Source organism: Pempheris klunzingeri, chromosome 8 (assembly GCF_042242105.1).
Source record: "Pempheris klunzingeri isolate RE-2024b chromosome 8, fPemKlu1.hap1, whole genome shotgun sequence".
Classification (NCBI taxonomy): Eukaryota; Metazoa; Chordata; class Actinopteri; order Acropomatiformes; family Pempheridae; genus Pempheris; species Pempheris klunzingeri.
The window spans coordinates 23714074-23732992 of NC_092019.1; the positions used below are offsets into that span (position 1 = coordinate 23714074).

The 18919-nt window shown below is 43.8% G+C and overlaps 2 protein-coding genes across 2 annotated transcripts; one reads left to right on the forward strand and one right to left on the reverse strand.

Moving 5' to 3' along the window:
• Nucleotides 1-2550: 2550 nt before the first annotated feature.
• On the forward strand, nucleotides 2551-8116 carry LOC139205440 (m-AAA protease-interacting protein 1, mitochondrial). The gene is made up of 5 exons (XM_070835660.1): nucleotides 2551-3039; nucleotides 3816-3887; nucleotides 4282-4408; nucleotides 4585-4729; nucleotides 7984-8116. The coding sequence occupies exons 1-5, from the start codon at nucleotides 2632-2634 to the stop codon at nucleotides 8066-8068; spliced, it is 837 nt and encodes a 278-aa protein (XP_070691761.1). The 5' UTR covers nucleotides 2551-2631; the 3' UTR covers nucleotides 8069-8116.
• A 4908-nt stretch (nucleotides 8117-13024) lies between these two features.
• Nucleotides 13025-18705, reverse strand: efhb (EF-hand domain family, member B). The gene is given in 13 exon segments (XM_070836008.1): nucleotides 13025-13171; nucleotides 13248-13425; nucleotides 15259-15505; nucleotides 15714-15921; nucleotides 16273-16427; nucleotides 16561-16628; nucleotides 16724-16825; nucleotides 16954-17062; nucleotides 17196-17306; nucleotides 17465-17642; nucleotides 17999-18142; nucleotides 18463-18522; nucleotides 18637-18705. Coding segments are annotated over 13 exon segments (1776 nt in total).
• Nucleotides 18706-18919: the final 214 nt, after the last annotated feature.

Consider the following 18919-nt stretch of genomic DNA (forward strand, 5'->3'; position numbering starts at 1 on the left):
GAGCATGTTTCTGCTTTCATGTCTTATTTGTTTCAGGGGTCCTCGGATTTATTACGGGGGGGTTTAACAACCACATTATCGGACGTTTCGTGTGATGTTCCTGCACCGTCATACGTGTTTTCAGACATCCCAATCTGGTTTTCAGAATTCTTTAAAGCTGCACAGAACATAACATTAGATATTCCAGAGCACCATGTCTTATAGATGAAGATGTCTCATTATTGATAAACCGGGCTCCATACTTACCCCATGCTCCGGCAGTGACCTGCCTCAAACGCTCTGGAGGTTTGCTCAGCACGACATCTTCATCCCTGTCGGCGGATGCCACCTCAGCTGTGGACAACAGTGCCTTTCAGTGGCGCAACAGAGGAAAAGAGCTCAAACGAACACACGCCGGCTGCGGCTCACACGCCGTCTCCATGACTCTCAATCACATTTCTGTGTAAGACTCTCTCAGCAGGAGGGTCCCACAGTGTCATTAGTACCACAATAAAATAAATTTAACTCTTCTTTCCCCGCGTCAGTTATTCAATTAAGCCTTCAGTTATATTTTCTGTTAATTTTATACCTGGGTAATTAATGGTTTAAGTGCTGCTTCAAAGAATTTTCCACACTGCCAGGAAGTATATTTAAATCGCTTCATTTTCTTTGAATGTAATTTGATTATTTTGCCTTAATACGGTCAGATTTAAAGACATTAACACAAAGCAATATCTGAATCAGTCATAAAAATCCTGCCATGTGTAATTCACACTGTCACTGTAGGACGGGCTGTGAATATGTCCACATTCCCAGACATGGAGTTGTGGGGGGGTGGGGGGGGTCACAGCGGGGTCGCTGAGGTCACAGGAACCTCATGTCCTGTGGCTGCAGCCCCCGCTGGCAGACATGGACCTCACAGCTCACTGGATTTTGAACTGTTTTTGCATTTAAGGTTTAAACTCAAATTTGATTCCAGATTCAAACTTTGGACCAAAAAAAACGAAAATCTCAAACAGTTTGTGTCTCATGTCTCCTTAATGACAGCGTGTGTGTGATGAGCGTGGCAGAGATCAGGTTAACTGGGTGTCACTTCTGCTGTCTCCTTATCTAGCTCCATCTTTTCTTTGGATCCAAGTCTGTCGACCTTCCTCCTACCTTCAGTCCTCCCACCATCCTCCTCCTCCTCCTCCTCCTCCTCACTCTGTCCTGGTTAAATGTCTTGATTGTCGTGTAATAAACAGCAGCCTGAACTCTTCTTCGCTCGTGTGTTTTATCTGCGGATTCTCTAACAATTAATCCCCCCCCCACACACACACACACACACACCACCCTCTCTCCTCCCTCCCCAGTGTGGGATCGTTAATATTCTGCTCCACTCCACGCGCAGATGTAAAAAGCATTCTCAGCTGACACACATAATTACTATGATACATCCCGGAAAGGTTTCCGTGTCTGAGCGCAATTCCAAATAACCAAGTGCTGCGCTGCTAATTATTGATCAATAAAATTAGTTGGGAGAACTTTAGGTGGGCGGGGCCGCGCGCAGGTGTCTGCCAAGTGCGGTGCGTGCGTGCGTGCGTGCGTGTGCGTGCGCAGAGGAGGGAGAGCGGCACTGACCTGTAATCACCGAGAACAGCGGGGACTTAATGATGTTTTGGTCTGCTGATCAAATTTCACATTTTCGCACAATCATTTTGGGCACCTGCGCAGAAAACAAAGCCTGGGCGGAAACTGCTGGCCCGGAGGAACAACTGGTTCTGTGTGTGTGTGTGTGTGTGTGTGTGTGTGCAGACACTGGCTTTTTAGATGTTCTCCTTTATTGTGTTAATAATATATGCACGCACAGATGCATTTAAAGTTTGTTTCCTAGTTTCCTCACACTTCCGGAGGCACCCTCGCAGAAACGAGGCGGATAAATGGATATTTATCTCCCTCTAGTGGCCGCTGGCAGTGAGGCCGCTCTGCCGCCTTCAGGTGCTCCTCAAAGGTTCCTGCTTAATCAAACAGAGCGACTGAGACACAGTAACACCTGAAGCGTGACTTAAACTCCAAAGTGTGGGACCAGGCTTTGTGCAGAAGGCCGAGCGGGTGGAATAAGGTGTAAATATGTAGTTGTGAGTTGTAGACAATGTTGGACATGTCTCTGCTGTTGGTGGTGAATGTGTAGTGTGGAAGAAGAGCCTGTCAGCGGCTTCTTCTAGTAAGGAAATATTCCAAATGGACATTTTAACCTTTGACCAATACTTCCACCTCCTCCCATCCCATAATGTCCCACAGTCCGGTCTCCAATTTCCACTAAAAGGTCGAAGCAATGAGCGGCAAAGAGTTATCCTAAAATATTTGTACAAAGAAATAAAAATAATTATACCAACGAATAATAGATAAAGACAGAACACTTCCACCATCGTGAGAAAAATGAAAAATAATGCCAGATGTGTAAAGAGCTAGTGAAGGTGCTCCTTCTCACTTTTCCTGCAGCACGTGAAGGCAGCAGTCATGTGTGTGTACGTAGTGCAGACGACAAGGATTATGGGTACAGCGTCGGGTGAGTTGCATAAGGTTACCAAAGGCAACAGAGACCATGGCGGCGGTGTCAGCCCCGGCCCGTGGTTCCACAGCTGCCGGTAACGCTGCGTCCTGCTCGGCCTGATGCAGCGCATCAGCAGCCTCGCTGCATGCCGGGAGCTCGGCAGCCTCGCAGCGGCCTCCCCCGGGGGATGCGCCCGGTACTGGGCCTGCAGCAGGCGGCCGGCCGGGCACCGCTGGTGGGCGGGGATGTGTGTGAGTCCCGCGTGTCCTTTCAGCGCGGAGCCCGTCGCTCCGGCCCGCGGGCTGTGCCGGCACAGGGTCGTGTTCGCCGGACAGAAACACAGACCGTTCAGCTCCAGGCCCGGAGACGACGGGCCGCCGCGGAGCTCCGACCGTCTGCCCGCTGTGTCTGTGGTCGGCATCCCGGACCCGATCACATGGATCCGGTGCAAAGTCTTGACGCTGCTCATCAAGCTGTACTTCGAGGTTGACCTCAGCTCTGAGGAGTTTGAAAGAGGAGTGAAGCAGGTAACTACCGACAGGTCTCCTTCTGACTGCAGCTGCTGCACCAGCAACAACCAGCTGGTCACAGTTCACCTTCTGCAGCCTCATGTCTCCAAAACAGTGCACATGATTCTCTCACTGCATGTGGCAAGTTGTTTTAACACTGCTTGCGATTCTGCAAGTGTCAATGAAACATGGAAAAGAGGTTTTGACATTTCATAGAGGTCAGACAGGATGGATGAACAGATGAAAAGCTAGAGGGGAGGAGTCACAAGCTCACAAGTCATAATCACACAATCAGTCACTCAGGGGGAATTTAGAGTGACCAGTTAACCAGTGTAAATGTGTTTGGACTGAGTCCCCACAGGAAAGCCAGGCTAGCACAGTGATCCTCATCAGCAGATGGGGTTTTCTCTCCTCTTCTAGATGTTCACATTCCATTTTTTTCTGAGTGCTCTGTGGTTCAAAGTCCTTAAAATGCTCAGAGGAAAAAAATGTAAATTCACACTTCACACACAAATTCCATCTGTTGATCAAGTGATTGAAAGCTCCAGAACAGAGAATGAACTTCCCTTTTTTTTTTTTTTAGCTTAGAAGACTTCATGTGAATTTCAGACACTCTGGGAGTTCAAACTTTATGTATTATTTAATTTTTTGCCAATTATAACCTGGTTTAAGACAAAGCCAGATGTTCCCAGCCTGGTATGAAGCTGAGACATCATAGTTTTAACACAGTGATGCAGCGTTATCCATCATGGTGCAGGAGAATAAATCACCTAATCGTCCCTCATCTGTCCCAGGCTTTGGTCCACGTCTCCAGCATGATGTCCAGCAGCAGTTACCACAGGCTGGTGGGGATAGTGTCCACAGAGGTAATAAATAACACAGATGCACACTCAAACTGGACATATATTCACATGTAAAGTCAACGTTTCTGACTTTTTCTCCTGTGGGATGCGAACACTTCCTAGAGCTTTTACGACCAGCTAGTGCACTGAAAAACCTACGTGTACTGATAAATGACACTCTTTTCCTTTTCACGGGGAATTGTGGTCATTTTCTAAAAAAGAATATCCTTTTTTGAAGGCGTCTCTCCACCTTCAAAGCAGTCTGGCAGTCCTGTAACGTAATAAATTCTCCAAAAATGAAGGTTCAAATTCATCACAAGGGTCTAGCGATCAAAGGTAATTTATTTGTCGGGACACGGATGAATCCCCGTCACTTTTTTTTTTTGTTTTGTTTTGATGATCTCTTTTGTCATTCCAGATGATAGAGTATGTTGAGGAGAAGTGCAGGGCCCTCACCGCCGCTCAGAGACGGCAGCTAGCTGTCAAAATGGATGATATTTTGTTTGTGCTGCCGGAAGAAGTGTCTGTCGTCTTTGATGAATATGGTGAGTATTGTGCGATCAGTCTTCGTACAGAACATGCACAGATTGCCAAGTTGGAGGGAGATGGAGTTATTTAAAGCTCTCTGTGCTCTCTTCCCAAAGATACGGTCACTTTGTCAGCGTCTCTGCTGCTAACCCCTCTGCCGGATGCCCTCTGGTTTCTGTCTCTGTCCCTGCAGGCAGAAAGTTCTGCTTCGTCGTCTTGAGGTTTTGGCTGCTGTCAACCCACGAAGGCCCCGACGACCCCGAGGGCACCAAGATCTTCAGAGTGGCCTCCAGTGAAGACGGCGGCCCACAGAAGAAATTAGCCACGGCCGTCTATGAGTAAGTGCTCAGCCTGTCATCCGCGCACGTCGCAAACATAAGTCCAAAAGTATGGATTACAATCAAATCTGCCTTCACTCAGCTTTGACATGTTCAAATCTGTTTCATGCAGTCTGCGCTGACTCTTTTTAGCTTCAAGCTCATTTTTGATCATTAATTTGCTCAGAAGTTATGTGCCAAAATCTGTTTGGTTTCTTTCTCCACACAGAGCATGCTGAATCACAATTAAAAGGCACAAATATTTACTTAGAGAGATAATTATATGTTGGCAAAAGCTCAAAGTTACCTGCAGGCTCGCCAACATATGGCGTGTCTGTTTTCGTTGGGAGGGTAACAGAGACACAGCTGATGGCGGTGAGTTAAATGTTTTTCCAGTTATATTTGGAGAGGATAATTTAGGAGAAATGTTCCAAAGTGTCATGTGTGGATGGAAGTGAGTTCATCTAATGCAAAAGTGACATATTTATTCCACTGAAGGGCTGCCACTAATACACTTTAAAGAGTGAAACAGGAATCCTGTGACTGTATTCACTGTAATACAGTGAGGCGTAGCGGCACACTTTCTAAATATTGTAACATTAATTCTATTAACAGACACACAGACGGTCGAGGAGTGACTTGTTAGCTCTTTTCAGACGTGCGCCTCTTTTATGTAAATGTGAGGACAATTTTAACACGGTGGTCTTATGTTTGAATAAAGACCAAAGTCACTTTAACAGTAAAGTGACAAAAGCAGTCTGCCGAGGTTGTCATTGTCATTCTGCAGCAGCAGGATGCACGATGAAATGCAAGTTGTGCTCCCTTTAAGTCGCACTGGAAATAAATGTGTTCTGTGGCGGAGTTGCAGACGATGAGCTGAGCAGTCTCACAGCCTGAGGAAGGCTGCTCTGCTCAGTCTGTTGGAGTCTGTCTCCTGCATGACAGCAGCAGGGAGAGCAGGGTGTGTGTGTGTGGTCCTTTAATATCTGTTGGGCTCTGCACAGGCACCTCACTTCACCTCATCAACATCACTGGTGCTTGCTTACATGGGTACCAGTGATGTTCTGGGCTGTTTCCGTCACCCACTGCAGAGCCCTCCAGCCCTGGGCCGTACACACCCTGTACAAGGCCGTGGCATGGGAGTTTTGCTTTCTTAAGAAATACAGCTGTTTCTAAGCTTTCTTAATCAGGGCGGAGATGTGTGATGACCATGAGAAGGTTCTCTGGGATGCTGATTCCCAGGAACCCAAAACTGCTCACCAGCTCCACCTCGGCTCCACTGATGTAGACGGGGGGGGGGGTCTTTGCCTCCATCTTTCTCAGATCAGTCATCAGCTCCTTGGTTTTGCTGAGGTTGGTCAGTAGGTCAGTAGGTTGTTCTCTGTGCACCACTCTGCAAGACCGTTGATCTCTGATGACGAATTTTCATCGTTGTTTATAATCAGGATGGACGATCTGACTTCAAAACAGAGTTGATTTGTGTCCATGTATGTCTTTATGTATCACTTTTCACCCGGCACATGTCCAAATTGGCTCATCTCGTCCCGATAATGTTTGATATTTAGGATTTAAAATCCGGATGTCACTACGTCACCACTCTCTGTGTTGGCTAAGCGGTAGCACTACAAGCTAACATCAGTCCGGGAGCAGCTGATGGTGCCGCCAAGCAATGATATGGTTGTTATGATTTAAGATATTAAAGCTGACGGTAAAATCTCACCTCCATTGTCTAAAGAACAGACAACTCATGCTGACAGCATCCACCCAACCATTTTTTCACCCAGACTCGTTAAACTTTTTTGTCACTGCAAAGCACCACCAAGTCCCATCAAGTCGGTCTCTGTTGTGTTTACATCTGAATCCCCATTAAACCACAAGAGATCTTGTGAAATGGTGCAATGCTCCCTCTGGCATGATACTCTTAATAATATCCTGTAGTGCGTTATGTGCCACTATTTTCAAATGTAATGTGTGCATGTTTGAGATTACAGAGAAGAACATCTGTGAAGTTTCTCTTTATGTATTTTCAAAATCAGTTAGGGTTCTGAAATTCCTGTAGTGTGAACCTGGCATCAAACATGTCATGAGGAGACACTCCATACATTTATCCCAGCTCCATCTGTTACTTTGTTTTCCCAAAGCAACGTAATATAACTAAATGAAACCCAAAACTCTTTGAATTTTAAGTAGATTTTTGATTTTAGCTTGTGAGACTCTCCTCGTGGCGGACCAGTTTAAAATAAAATGACTTTTCCTCTTGTGATGCAACTGGGGCAAGAGAAATCGTGTTAGCAGAGTAATAATCCCACCAGATGTCTCCCTCTTTATATCTTAAGTTTTAATTCCTGCCAACTAGATGGATGAAACGCACCACAAAGTGCTTCACATACAGCTTGTGAGAAAACAAAAGTCCCATTGTAATGTCTTGTCTTTCCATTTTTAATGAACGTGGGATTGAAAAATAGGCTCTTATTCTGTAGCTCTTCGTCCTTGGTATCTATTTAATTTACCGCTCTCAACACCAGTTGCCAAATCTCGTGAGCATTATTGTGGCTCTTTACTGAAATATCCTGTCATGTCTGAAAGAGGCTGTGAGGAAAATGAACGCAGTGGCCCCTCATTTCATCACTTGAGCAGCCACACGAAGCCTGCAACGTCGTGTGTTCCATGTCTGAAAGGGATCTTCTGACGTAAAGAGTGCAGTTCAGATTATGTAAAATTCTGCCACTGCATCATTTCAGTTGTTCTGATTTGGGTCTAAAGAGCCCCTGATGATTTGTTGCTGTAACAGAAAGGGTCATTTCACTCCCAGTGCATGTAACAGTCAAAGCCTCTTTCCATTTCCATCAGTAATCCAGTTTAGTGGCTGGACCGCATGGTGTGGCTATTCTACCTAATGCCCACCTATCTAGTTAGCCAGATTCTCTTGCCTATTGTTTCAGGTCTTAGAATCCCGTCTGAGAAAGCCTGTTACACTTCAAATGGTATCCCAAATGCCAGCAAACAGACAGTTTAGGAGGATAAAGAAGCCATTTTCAGAACACTAACCTTATTATTTTCAAGGTGAGACCAGTGAGCCCTTAGTTTGAGTTGAGAGTTCGTCAATCTGCTTTTTCCTTAAGGACTTTTTACCGCTAAGAGTTTAGGATACTGAATTTCAGTAGAAGAGACACCGGGTGCATGTTTTACTTCAGTCTGGGCAGCTGTGAATGTTTAGAATGAGAGTAAACGACCTTTAGCTGCTGTTGAACATAGCTGTCCCTTTTTCTTTCCAGATTCCACAGAGAGCTGACGAGGGGGGCCTGTCCTGACTGGAAGGTCACGACTGTTTGGCACTGGCACTGGAAAGTGGCTGAGTGATTTGACTTGACTCTGCAAGGCCATCTGTGGGTCATCAGGACACAAGGGGAGGAGGGGGGGGGGGGGGGGGGGGCGCAGTGATGGGCTGAATTTATTTATTCATAAAGACAACATGACACTGGACAGACGTCTGTTTGGATCACATGAAACGGGACCCGGAGCCACATCGCTGAAGCTGTGCAGACACCTTGCAGACCTCGGGAACTCAATGAACGAGCCCACTTTCCTACTTGAAGACCCTTAGTTGCCTTTAAATCCCATCTACTGTTTAAATGCGTTGCCAAAAAAAATCTAAACCTCACTCCAGGTCCGTGTACCGGCTTTTTCCAGAGCTCTCAATCGCATGTTCAAGTGCTCCTCTGAGAATTGCGCAGTTGTCATGTTGATGGCGCAGGTGTTTGACAAGCGCTCGTGTATGGTTACTGTTGGTCACGTGACCAAAGTTCTACACTTGCGGTGCACCCACCTCAGATGTTAGAGCCGGTTGACAAGGAAACCAGGTGTAGCCAGCATGACAAACACTGCGGTAACGTGTCCACTGATCGATGTGAGACAGTGTCATGTGATGACAACTGAGCCATCTCCATGACAAGAAAAATCAAACCATCGAGGAAGACCACGAGATGCAGCTGAAAGTTCCAGAAAAAGCTAGTAATTATATTTTGTTCAGCCTCTATTTCCAAGGTGAAGAATGAACTCTGACTCCTCAATTCCTTCGACTTTGTTAAATTCACTATGTTGCATCAATAAATTGCTTGTGTTCGCTCGACCCAATCAGTGCCTGTGAGATCTACTCTATGCTACAGCGGTAGTAAGCCTTTCTGACACTGCACTGATAAACTGTACAAACATTCTTCGGCTGGTAAGGGGAGCTGACCCTTATGTTTCATGTTGTAAAATAGTAAGGCCCTCCCCAGTGTTAGGTTTGTTTTCACACCCTCATTCGACCTAGAAAACTAGTCAGTGCTCTTCATATGGCTTAATGCACCTTCAGGAACCATGGCGCAGATGAAAGCTGTCCTTTTGAACTCTTTAACTGTCAACCATATTATTTTTTTATATTTTATCATATTTATTTAGTAGGATGAATAAATGATAAATTCAGGATGATAAAAAAAAACAGGCTCTCCCTGAGTAATTTCTGTATCGTGTCTGAGCACAGCATCAGCATTAAAGGTGAAGTTCTAATATTCCATAACTGAATCCTCCACATGTGATTCATAAAACATACATGAGAAGAAATACATGAGAGTTGTGGTTCTAATGATAACAAGCAACAAGATAATCCATTTTCCATAGCAGGAGGGTGTGTTTTTTTCTGCTACACGGTTGTCACGCAAGTACTTTATGGATCAACAAGAGATCCCAACAAGACTCTTCCACCAAGTGAAAATAGTTGTATGACATCGCTGCAAGCTACAGTGACAAATTCTACCAGAACATTTCCCAGCGGTTTAACCAAGTCAAACGCAGCCCGCGTCTGAGCCCACGGCCACCGCCAGAAACGTGTCACTTGTCAAAAACATCACGTCTGACAGGCTGGTGAATGCTGCGTGTCATCCCATTCTGTTCAGGCTTGCTGCAATATTATTAATGTTGACAACATATCTGACAAACAGAGAAGATTCTGTCATTAGCGGCCGCTAATTCATGCATAATGAAATACGCTGGGGATTATTCTAATTTTTGCCGCATAGTAATATGTGGTCTGTGGAAGTTTGCGTGGGGGTTTTTGGTTCCAGTGGAGCATCTTGCAGAGTCATAATGAGATTAAATGAGTGCGGTTAGCTTAGCACATGTCAATATGCTTATGGATATGGTGAGAGCACATTAAACAATTTGCCACGCCTGTGCATCACTCAGTTTAATGGAAATTAACAAGAAAACAAAAGCAATTGGTGAATATACAAAAAGCAAATGATTTTTTTTATTAGTTATTTTCCTGTTTTGTAATGTTCTGACATGTGGATCAGTCGAGGCTGCGTGCCAACCTGTTTCATTAATCTTGTTAGCGAAACAGAGTGCAAACAATTCCCTGCATCTCTTTGAGTCTGTGTCACAGTCTTGTATGTCTGCACGTGTTTCAGCTAAAAGAGGCCATAAATTAATTGTGCTATCCCTGTCAGACACCCATTTTAAGGGTGATTAATAGAATTAGAAGATAAATAGGCTCGGAAATTAAATCTAATACTCTGACAGAGCGAATGATAAGGCATGGAGAACGTACCTCTCAGTATTTACTCAGGTCTTTCTTAAGCATAGAAATAGGCTATAATATTAAAGCGTAGACAATCAACCAAAGATTTAACAATTTCACAGCAGCTTACGTGCACCAACAAAAGACAGGTGACATGCTGACATGACACAAATGAGCTTTTTCTGTGCACGAGATTCTGTCATTCATGTTAATAGAGAACATTCTTCTCTAGAAACTGAGCCGAAATAGGGGAAAAACATTGTTTGCTGACATGTTTATCTCCAAACTTGTAGTGTCTCTGATATTGTCTTGTTCTTACTAATGATTACAGAGACATGACAGGAATACAAAGCCTTTAAATTGCCTTAGTGTATATTGTTTGTTGTGCAGGGGGATAAAATAAAACCAAAACTACATTTTATGCCATTCAGTGTCGTGCAGATGATTCCACACTGTGAGTTTGTCTTTAATACGTTGACTGGTGTTAATGTTCAGGCCAGAACAAAGACAGCTCAAGTCAAGCCCGAGACTCAAACCCAAATCATAATAAACATTAATGATAAACACATATTCCCTTATTCAACTAATCCATTTTGGGGTTTTTGTCACATACCTGCATGCTGCTGTGCCCTCTGCTGAATACAAACCTGGTTGGTTTGTATTCAAGAAGAAAACTCACCTGTAAACCTGACAGGTACGCTCTCTTTGAGGAATTCTCAGAACAGTGAAGGAAATGTTCATTTAAGGAGCAGTTTGGCTCTCCAGCAACTGAGTGTGCACTAAATACTAGTCCATATACTGAAAATGGTGTGGCAGGTACAGAAATGTTTCTGTTTCTTCACATAACCCCCTTTTTGTTGGGTGCCCTTCCTGGCTGTCAGAGAATTCATGAAGTAAGAGGATCAGTAACACTGCTGTATGCTCATATGATAAAACCCATTGGTCAGGCAACTTAAATGGACACTACGTTTTCTCTATTTTGTTATCTCTAACATTTTAACATGGACTATGAGCAGCATCCACATTACACCAATCCATGATGCCCTTCACTGAGTTGTAGAATTGATTTTGAGAGATTGCCCCAAACCAATACATTACAGCCTCTTAACAGCTACTTGCTAAGGTGGTCTACTGGACCAGTTCCAAAACCTTTTGGACATTTTTGTTTCAGACCAAAAAAAGTATAAATGTAGGGCCCAGGTTTAAAAATATCTTAGTTATCCTTTAACTGATGGTATTCATTGTAATTATTCTAATTCTTATGTTGTCTACAGCTGAAGTTCAAACTTTTATGATCTGTTTTTCGTGTGAAACATATGAAGTGTAAAAATAAATAAATTCTATTTATACTTTTTATGTGAGGTGTGTCCGTCCCTTTTCCACACAATCTACTCAAAGGGTCTACATACAGTGGATAAGGATGCACACTATCACAGTGCTCCATGTGTCATACTGTCTTATACAAACCATAATTGTAATAACTTAAAAACATGCCTCATGCATATACAGTGGGGCAAAAAAGTATTTAGTCAGCCACCAATTGTGCAAGTTCTCCCACTTAAAGATGAGAGAGGCCTGTAATTTTCATCATAGATATACCTCAACTATGAGAGACAAAGTGAGAAAAAAAAATCCAGAAAATCACAGTCTGATTTTTAAAGAATTTATTTGCAAATTATGGTGGAAAATAAGTATTTGGTCAATAACAAAAGTTCATCTCAATACTTTGTTATATACCCTTTGTTGGCAATGACAGAGGTCAAGCGTTTTCTGTAAGTCTTCTGTAAGTGGGCTGCAGATTCAGTCTTCCCAGCCTGGTGCAGGTCTACAATTTTGTTTCTGGTGTCCTTTGACAGCTCTTTGGTCTTAGCCATAGTGGAGTTTGGAGTGTGACTGTTTGAGGTTGTGGACAGGTGTCTGTTATACTGATAACGAGTTCAAACAGGTGCCATTAATACAGGTAACGAGTGGAGAGAGAGAGGACAGAGGAGCCTCTTAAAGAAGAAGTTACAGGTCTGTGAGAGCCAGAAATCTTGCTTGTTTGTAGGTGACCAAATACTTATTTTACCCAGGAATTTACCAATTAATTCATTAAAAATCCTACAATGTGATTTCCTGGATTCTTTCCCCCCATTCTGTCTCTCATAGTTGAAGTGTACCTATGATGACAATTACAGGCCTCTCTCATCTTTTTAAGTGGGAGAACTTGCACAATTGGTGGCTGACTAAATACTTTTTTGCCCCACTGTATTTCTACATTGAACTACTGATATGCAGGAAATGGTTTTTACTTTGGGGTCTTAATCACCCTGTCGGCATTTATTTTGCCGGTTGCAGTAGTTTAGTAACTTTATCTAGTGTAACTACAACTAGTCTGTAGGTGCTCATTTGTCCATATTACAGGAACTTGGTGAGAAAGTTGAAGTTTCACAGGGTTTTATTGGTCTATTTATTGCTACTGTCCACATACATTACGTGCTCAATGTCGCCAGTGTTACAGTGTGAAATACAAATAAAACATTATTGTTTTCATTATGGTTGCTTACATCATGGCTTTCATGGGAAAACTTCATAAAAGCAAACTATCATTATAATTGTTTACTCCTGTGTGCCAGTCAATTTTGGCTGTGGAAATCTATTCTTCAATACGTCAAAACTACATTTTAGAGCTACAGAGTTTTCTGCAGACAGCAGAGATATTGTTTAGACAGAAATATTAACTGTGATGAGGTAAAAACATCTTAGTACAAACATGAGTATTACACTGCTTTTATTTCCTTGAGGATGTCACGGAAAACCTCGACACAAACCTCCCCAGCTGGATGCCTCATAGACGCCAGCTTCCAGGCCTCCTCGAACGTCTCCTCAGAAATATTCACACCCACATTCTTGAAGATCTCTGCAATCTGTGAAAGAGGGAGGATTAAGGCCTCAGTGTCAAAAACCATTTTCACTAAAGCACATTACTACAACCTCCTTTACCTCCTTCTTGGTGCGAGGACAGAAGAAGTGTTCCTCGTGAACACCATGAATGGCATGAACTGATGGATGCAGAAGATCTCCAGCTGTGGACGTATCACCGTAGTTGTTAGTGTCACTGACTCTCTTTATACGCGGAGCTGGAAGGTCTGAACGCACAGAGGGGATCCCATAGGTGCGGCTACCTATGAAGAGAGAGACCACATGAAGAGGGTGAGATGAATGAAATGGAAATAGGACAAATCAAAGGACAATTTCTGCAAAAAGGCCTTTAACGCAAAAAAATACAGTGGGGCAAAAAAGTATTTAGTCAGCCACCAATTGTGCAAGTTCTCCCACTTAAAAAGATGAGAGAGGCCTGTAATTTTCATCATAGGTACACTTCAACTATGAGAGACAGAATGGGGGGAAAGAATCCAGGAAATCACATTGTAGGATTTTTAATGAATTAATTGGTAAATTCCTGGGTAAAATAAGTATTTGGTCACCTACAAACAAGCAAGATTTCTGGCTCTCACAGACCTGTAACTTCTTCTTTAAGAGGCTCCTCTGTCCTCCACTCGTTACCTGTATTAATGGCACCTGTTTGAACTCGTTATCAGTATAAAAGACACCTATCCACAACCCTAACCCTAACCCTAACCCTAACCCTAACCATCACACTCCAAACTCCACTATGGCCAAGACCAAAGAGCTGTTAAAGGACACCAGAAACAAAATTGTAGACCTGCACCAGGCTGGGAAGACTGAATCTGCAATAGGCAAGCAGCTTGGTGTGAAGAAATCAACTGTGGGGGCAATTATTAGAAAATGGAAGACATACAAGACCACTGATAATCTCCCTCCATCTGGGGCTCCACGCAAGATCTCACCCCGTGGGGTCAAAGTGATCACAAGAACGGTGAGCAAAAATCGCAGAACCACACGGGGGGACCTAGTGAATGACCTGCAGAGAGCTGGGACCAAAGTAACAAAGGCTACCATCAGTAACACACTACGCCGCCAAGGACTCAAATCCTGCAGTGTCAGACGTGTCCCCCTGCTTAAGCCAGTACATGTCCAGGCCCGTCTGAAGTTTGCTAGAGAGCATTTGGATGATCCAGAAGAGGATTGAGAGAATGTCATATGGTCAGATGAAACCAAAATAGAACTTTTTGGTAAAAACTCAACTTGTCGTGTTTGGAGGAGAAAGAATGCTGAGTTGCATCCAAAGAACACCATACCTACTGTGAAGCATGGGGGTGGAAACATCATGCTTTGGGGCTGTTTTTCTGCAAAGAGACCAGGACGACTGATCCGTGTAAAGGAAAGAATGAATGGGGCCATGTATCGTGAGACTTTGAGTGAAAACCTCCTTCCATCAGCAAGGGCATTGAAGATGAAACGTGGCTGGGTCTTTCAGCATGACAATGATCCCAAACACACCGCCCGGGCAACGAAGGAGTGGCTTCGTAAGAAGCATTTCAAGGTCCTGGAGTGGCCTAGCCAGTCTCCAGATCTCAACCCCATAGAAAATCTTTGGAGGAAGTTGAAAGTCTGTGTTGCCCAGCGACAGCCCCAAAACATCACTGCTCTAGAGGAGATCTGCATGGAGGAATGGGCCAAAATACCAGGAACAGTGTGTGAAAACCTTGTGAAGACTTACAGAAAACGTTTGACCTGTCATTGCCAACAAAGGGTATATAACAAAGTATTGAGATGAACTTTTGTTATTGACCAAATACTTATTTTCCACCATAATTTGCAAATAAATTCTTTAAAAATCAGACAATGTGATTTTCTGGATTTTTTTTTTTTCTCACTTTGTCTCTCATAGTTGAAGTGTACCTATGATGAAAATTACAGGCCTCTGTCATCTTTAAGTGGGAGAACTTGCACAATTGGTGGCTGACTAAATACTTTTTTGCCCCACTGTATATGCATGAGGCACGTTTTTAAGTTATTACAATTATGGCTTGTATAAGACAGTATGACACATGGAGCACTGTGATAGTGTGCATCCTTATCACCACACATCTCTATTTCCGACTCACTTGAAGTGGGCGGACCGCCGCTGACAGCCCGGATGAGGGAGGAAGAGGTCATGAAGTGGTCTGGGGCTGCCCTTGGTCGCCTCAGGGTCCTGAGGGTTTTCAGTGAGCTACCTGGCTCAACTGGCTCCAGGTCCTCAGGCTTAACCAAGACCTGAGAGGCAGGAAGCTGTGCAGATCCTGACGAAGGCCTCCTCTCTATAGTGGCTGGAGCCGTGCTGGTCGGATGCTCTGCAGGAGACAAAATAAGAGGAAAATGTTGCAGAAATGAGCCTTTGCATGTCACCTCCACGTTACCCTGATGAAATCCACTACCTGTACTTGTGATTCAGTACCTGAGCTCTGAGCAGGGGAAATGAATGCATAAATCGGTGAAAGTGAAGCAGAGCTGCATGGATAAAGTCTTGGTAAATAAATTGATGCATTACATTTAACTGACCATTTGTAATTATGCGTTGCTCTAGACTGTTGATGGGCATCTTGTCCTTCCAGTTGAGGAAGTTACCAAACTCCAGGAAGCTGATTAGTCCGTCCTTGTCTGTGTCACAGTACTCCATCAGGTCGCCCAGAACTGACTCGCTCACATCTAGTTGGAACTGACGGCACACTGCCTGCAGGTCCTCTTTGTCGATCATTCCCTTGCCTTTCTAGAGATTTCCATAAATAGATTCACACGAAAAGGCTGTGATATGAGAATTATAGAAGCAATGCTACTTAACTGCATGTCTTAACAACAGGGTCACATCCCTGACCTTATCTCAGACCCTGCAACTGACCTTTCCCACTGCAGACATTTCACCTTGTCAAACACCATTAACATGTATAATAGCTGCCAGGGCCAAACTAGAAGCCAGCATTTATAACAATGAGATACCATTTATTAGTATTCGTTCTACCTGTCCTGCTATCACAAGTAAAAATGGCCACTGTGAGAAAGGACTGTGCTCTGACTTCACCATGGGGGTAGTGTCGAGGTGTCACCCTGCCTGCAGTCATACCTTGTCATAATATCTGAACGCCTGCAGCATGGAGGGGAAGTTATGGAAGTTGACCTTCTTGAGGTGGTGCCGCACCGTGTTGACCAGGCTGCGCTGTCGGTCTCTGCCTCTCACGTACTGGCCCGGCTCTGTGGAGTGGATTATGTCTCCAGCACCTGCAGAGAGAAAGCAAAATGTCATTTGATGACTTGAACGGTTCCCGTATGTCAGTACCAGTATTACAAATTATGTCCTGAGGCGTGTTCACGCACGTGACCCAGGAGAGACATTTTTTTACATAAACTCTACCGAATTCTTCTTTTGGAAAGACATTCCCAAAGGTGTGACCTGGTGGAAGATTCAAGGTATTTCCTCTCCTTGAAAGACGGGTTTAATAAAAAAGAAATGAAGTTAAAGATTAGTTAAGTATGATATGGTATAGTCCATAGAGGTCACAGAATTGGTCAGAAGCGGTGTGACAGAAACTTACACATTGTTCATTCTGCCAGTTTCTAGCACCACGTTTTCCCTGTTCCCAGATCTCCTCCATGCAGTTTTCTTTGGGTTGTAAAACCTGTGGCAAAATGATATGGGTGCAAGATCAGGCATGCTTCCCCCTCAAGTTCAATATACACTGAACGAATACATAGTGTTATGAATATTAACAACAAAACATTTGTACACGGTTATTTCAGCACTTGCCTCAGCGTCTCCCCCAGTTTACGGCCGTCATTGAAATGAGGTGTGAGGATCCCAAACCTGCTGTCTTTACTGTAATGACTCCAGTCGTACTTCCTATCAATCCGCTCACCTGGAGTAGAGCAAGGTGATTTTATTGTGGTGAAACGCAGACATTGCATTTCAAAATGATTGACAAAAAAAAATCAACAAATAGATAACAGTAAAGGTGTTATGAATAACATCCATTTTTCCACTACTCTTACCAACAAAATAGGCATTGTGGCTACGGATGTAAGCCTCATGGCTTTCCTGAGCTTCCCTCTCCACCTCCTCTACTGTTTTTGAAGGGTTAATAATCTCCCGCACGTCCAAGTCTGGACAAAAAAAGGAACAAGACACATTCAAAAGAGAAGGGGCTCATCATTTCATCAAAATAATTCCTTCACTAAAACATACATTTGAGGACTTAAAGTTATTTCTTCCTTTTCTATTTAACAGTGTCAGCCATGACCTTATTTGACAGCACACCTACCTCTAACTGTTTTCACTCCATGCGTAGTTGCGTCATTGTTCCAGGTGGGAAGTCCGACACGCTGTCCACGTGACCTGCCCAGCGGTGCTTTCTGGCTAGAAGCGTACTCTGCTTCACTGAGCTCTTGTAACTTTTGTTGGAACAAGGTCTTTTGGGGAGGATTTAGCAAGCTGCTGCCCTGTTGGAATCACAGGAAGAAAAACAAAAGAAGAACTTATTAATCCATTTTCCTTTTGAATGTGTGAAACTGTGAATGCAAAAGCAGCTTGTGGCATGAACTAATCACACAGTGGTTTCACACACTACATATCAAAACAAATACTGAACACACTACAGCAAAAATGCCACTCATCTTCTTCTCTTAACTTGACCCATTAGCTATGACTCACTGGCAATGATCTAGAAATATGTCTACCTACCAAATCAATTGGTGAAAACCCTCCCTATTGCTGTGTTAACCCACAGGAGTGTGTGTGTGTGTGTGTGTGTGTGTGTGTGTGTGTGTGTGTGTGTGTGTGTGTCTGTGGTGCTCACAGTGAGGGAGGATGTTGTGCTGATGCCGTGAACAAGGCTACTGGCAACATCTGGATCATTTGCCTTCCCTTGGTGCACTCTGATAGCTCCAGGCTCGGGTTGGGTGCTGTTGCGAAATTTCCTCACCAGCGGTGGGGTGGGGGGCTGAAACAAATATGGATATGGCACATTAGACAGACAGGGAATGCACCTTCAGACTTTTCAAAGGTGGCTGACGCTTCAAATTGTAAGTCATACTTCAGATGTGGCACAGCACCCAGAAATAAAACCGTGAGTGTTCATAATTAAGATGTATACATATACATATCAATTTAATGTGTATTGTTATTATGCCATTGTTCATACCAATATTTTATATCTTGATGCTTTGATGCCTATAAAGCCCCTTTGAATTGAGGATTGAGCTGAAACTGATACTGTAACCATGCAAATACAAAATGCAAATAATAAAAAATTAAACTTACTCTTGCCACCTCTTGTAAGCAGGTCATGGCCCTGTCTCCTATAGGAAGTAATTTCCCGGCCTGGTGTTAAAAGACACACAGTAAGACGAAGGTTTATTAATTCACCATCGAAGGAGTGAGCAGTAAGCTAACGCAGCGTTAGCTGGCTACGCTAACTTCTTACAGGAGACGTACCGCCGCTATGTTCGGACTTCTGTCAATGTACTTCAGTCGGTCAGAAGTATTTCTGCCAGCCACACTCATCTTGAATCCACTTGTAGCAGCAACAGAGGAACCCAAGGCAGTCTGTATGTGTTAAATGTACTGCACCGGGGAAAGGCTTCACCCTAAAAGTGTCCAGCTGCACCAAGTTCTCGTTGGACGCTGAGTGGTGCGCCTGTTTGAGTTTGGTTGCCTAGCAACAACTGTGAGGTCACTTTGAAATACCATTACAGGTATTTTAAAATACTTTTCAGGT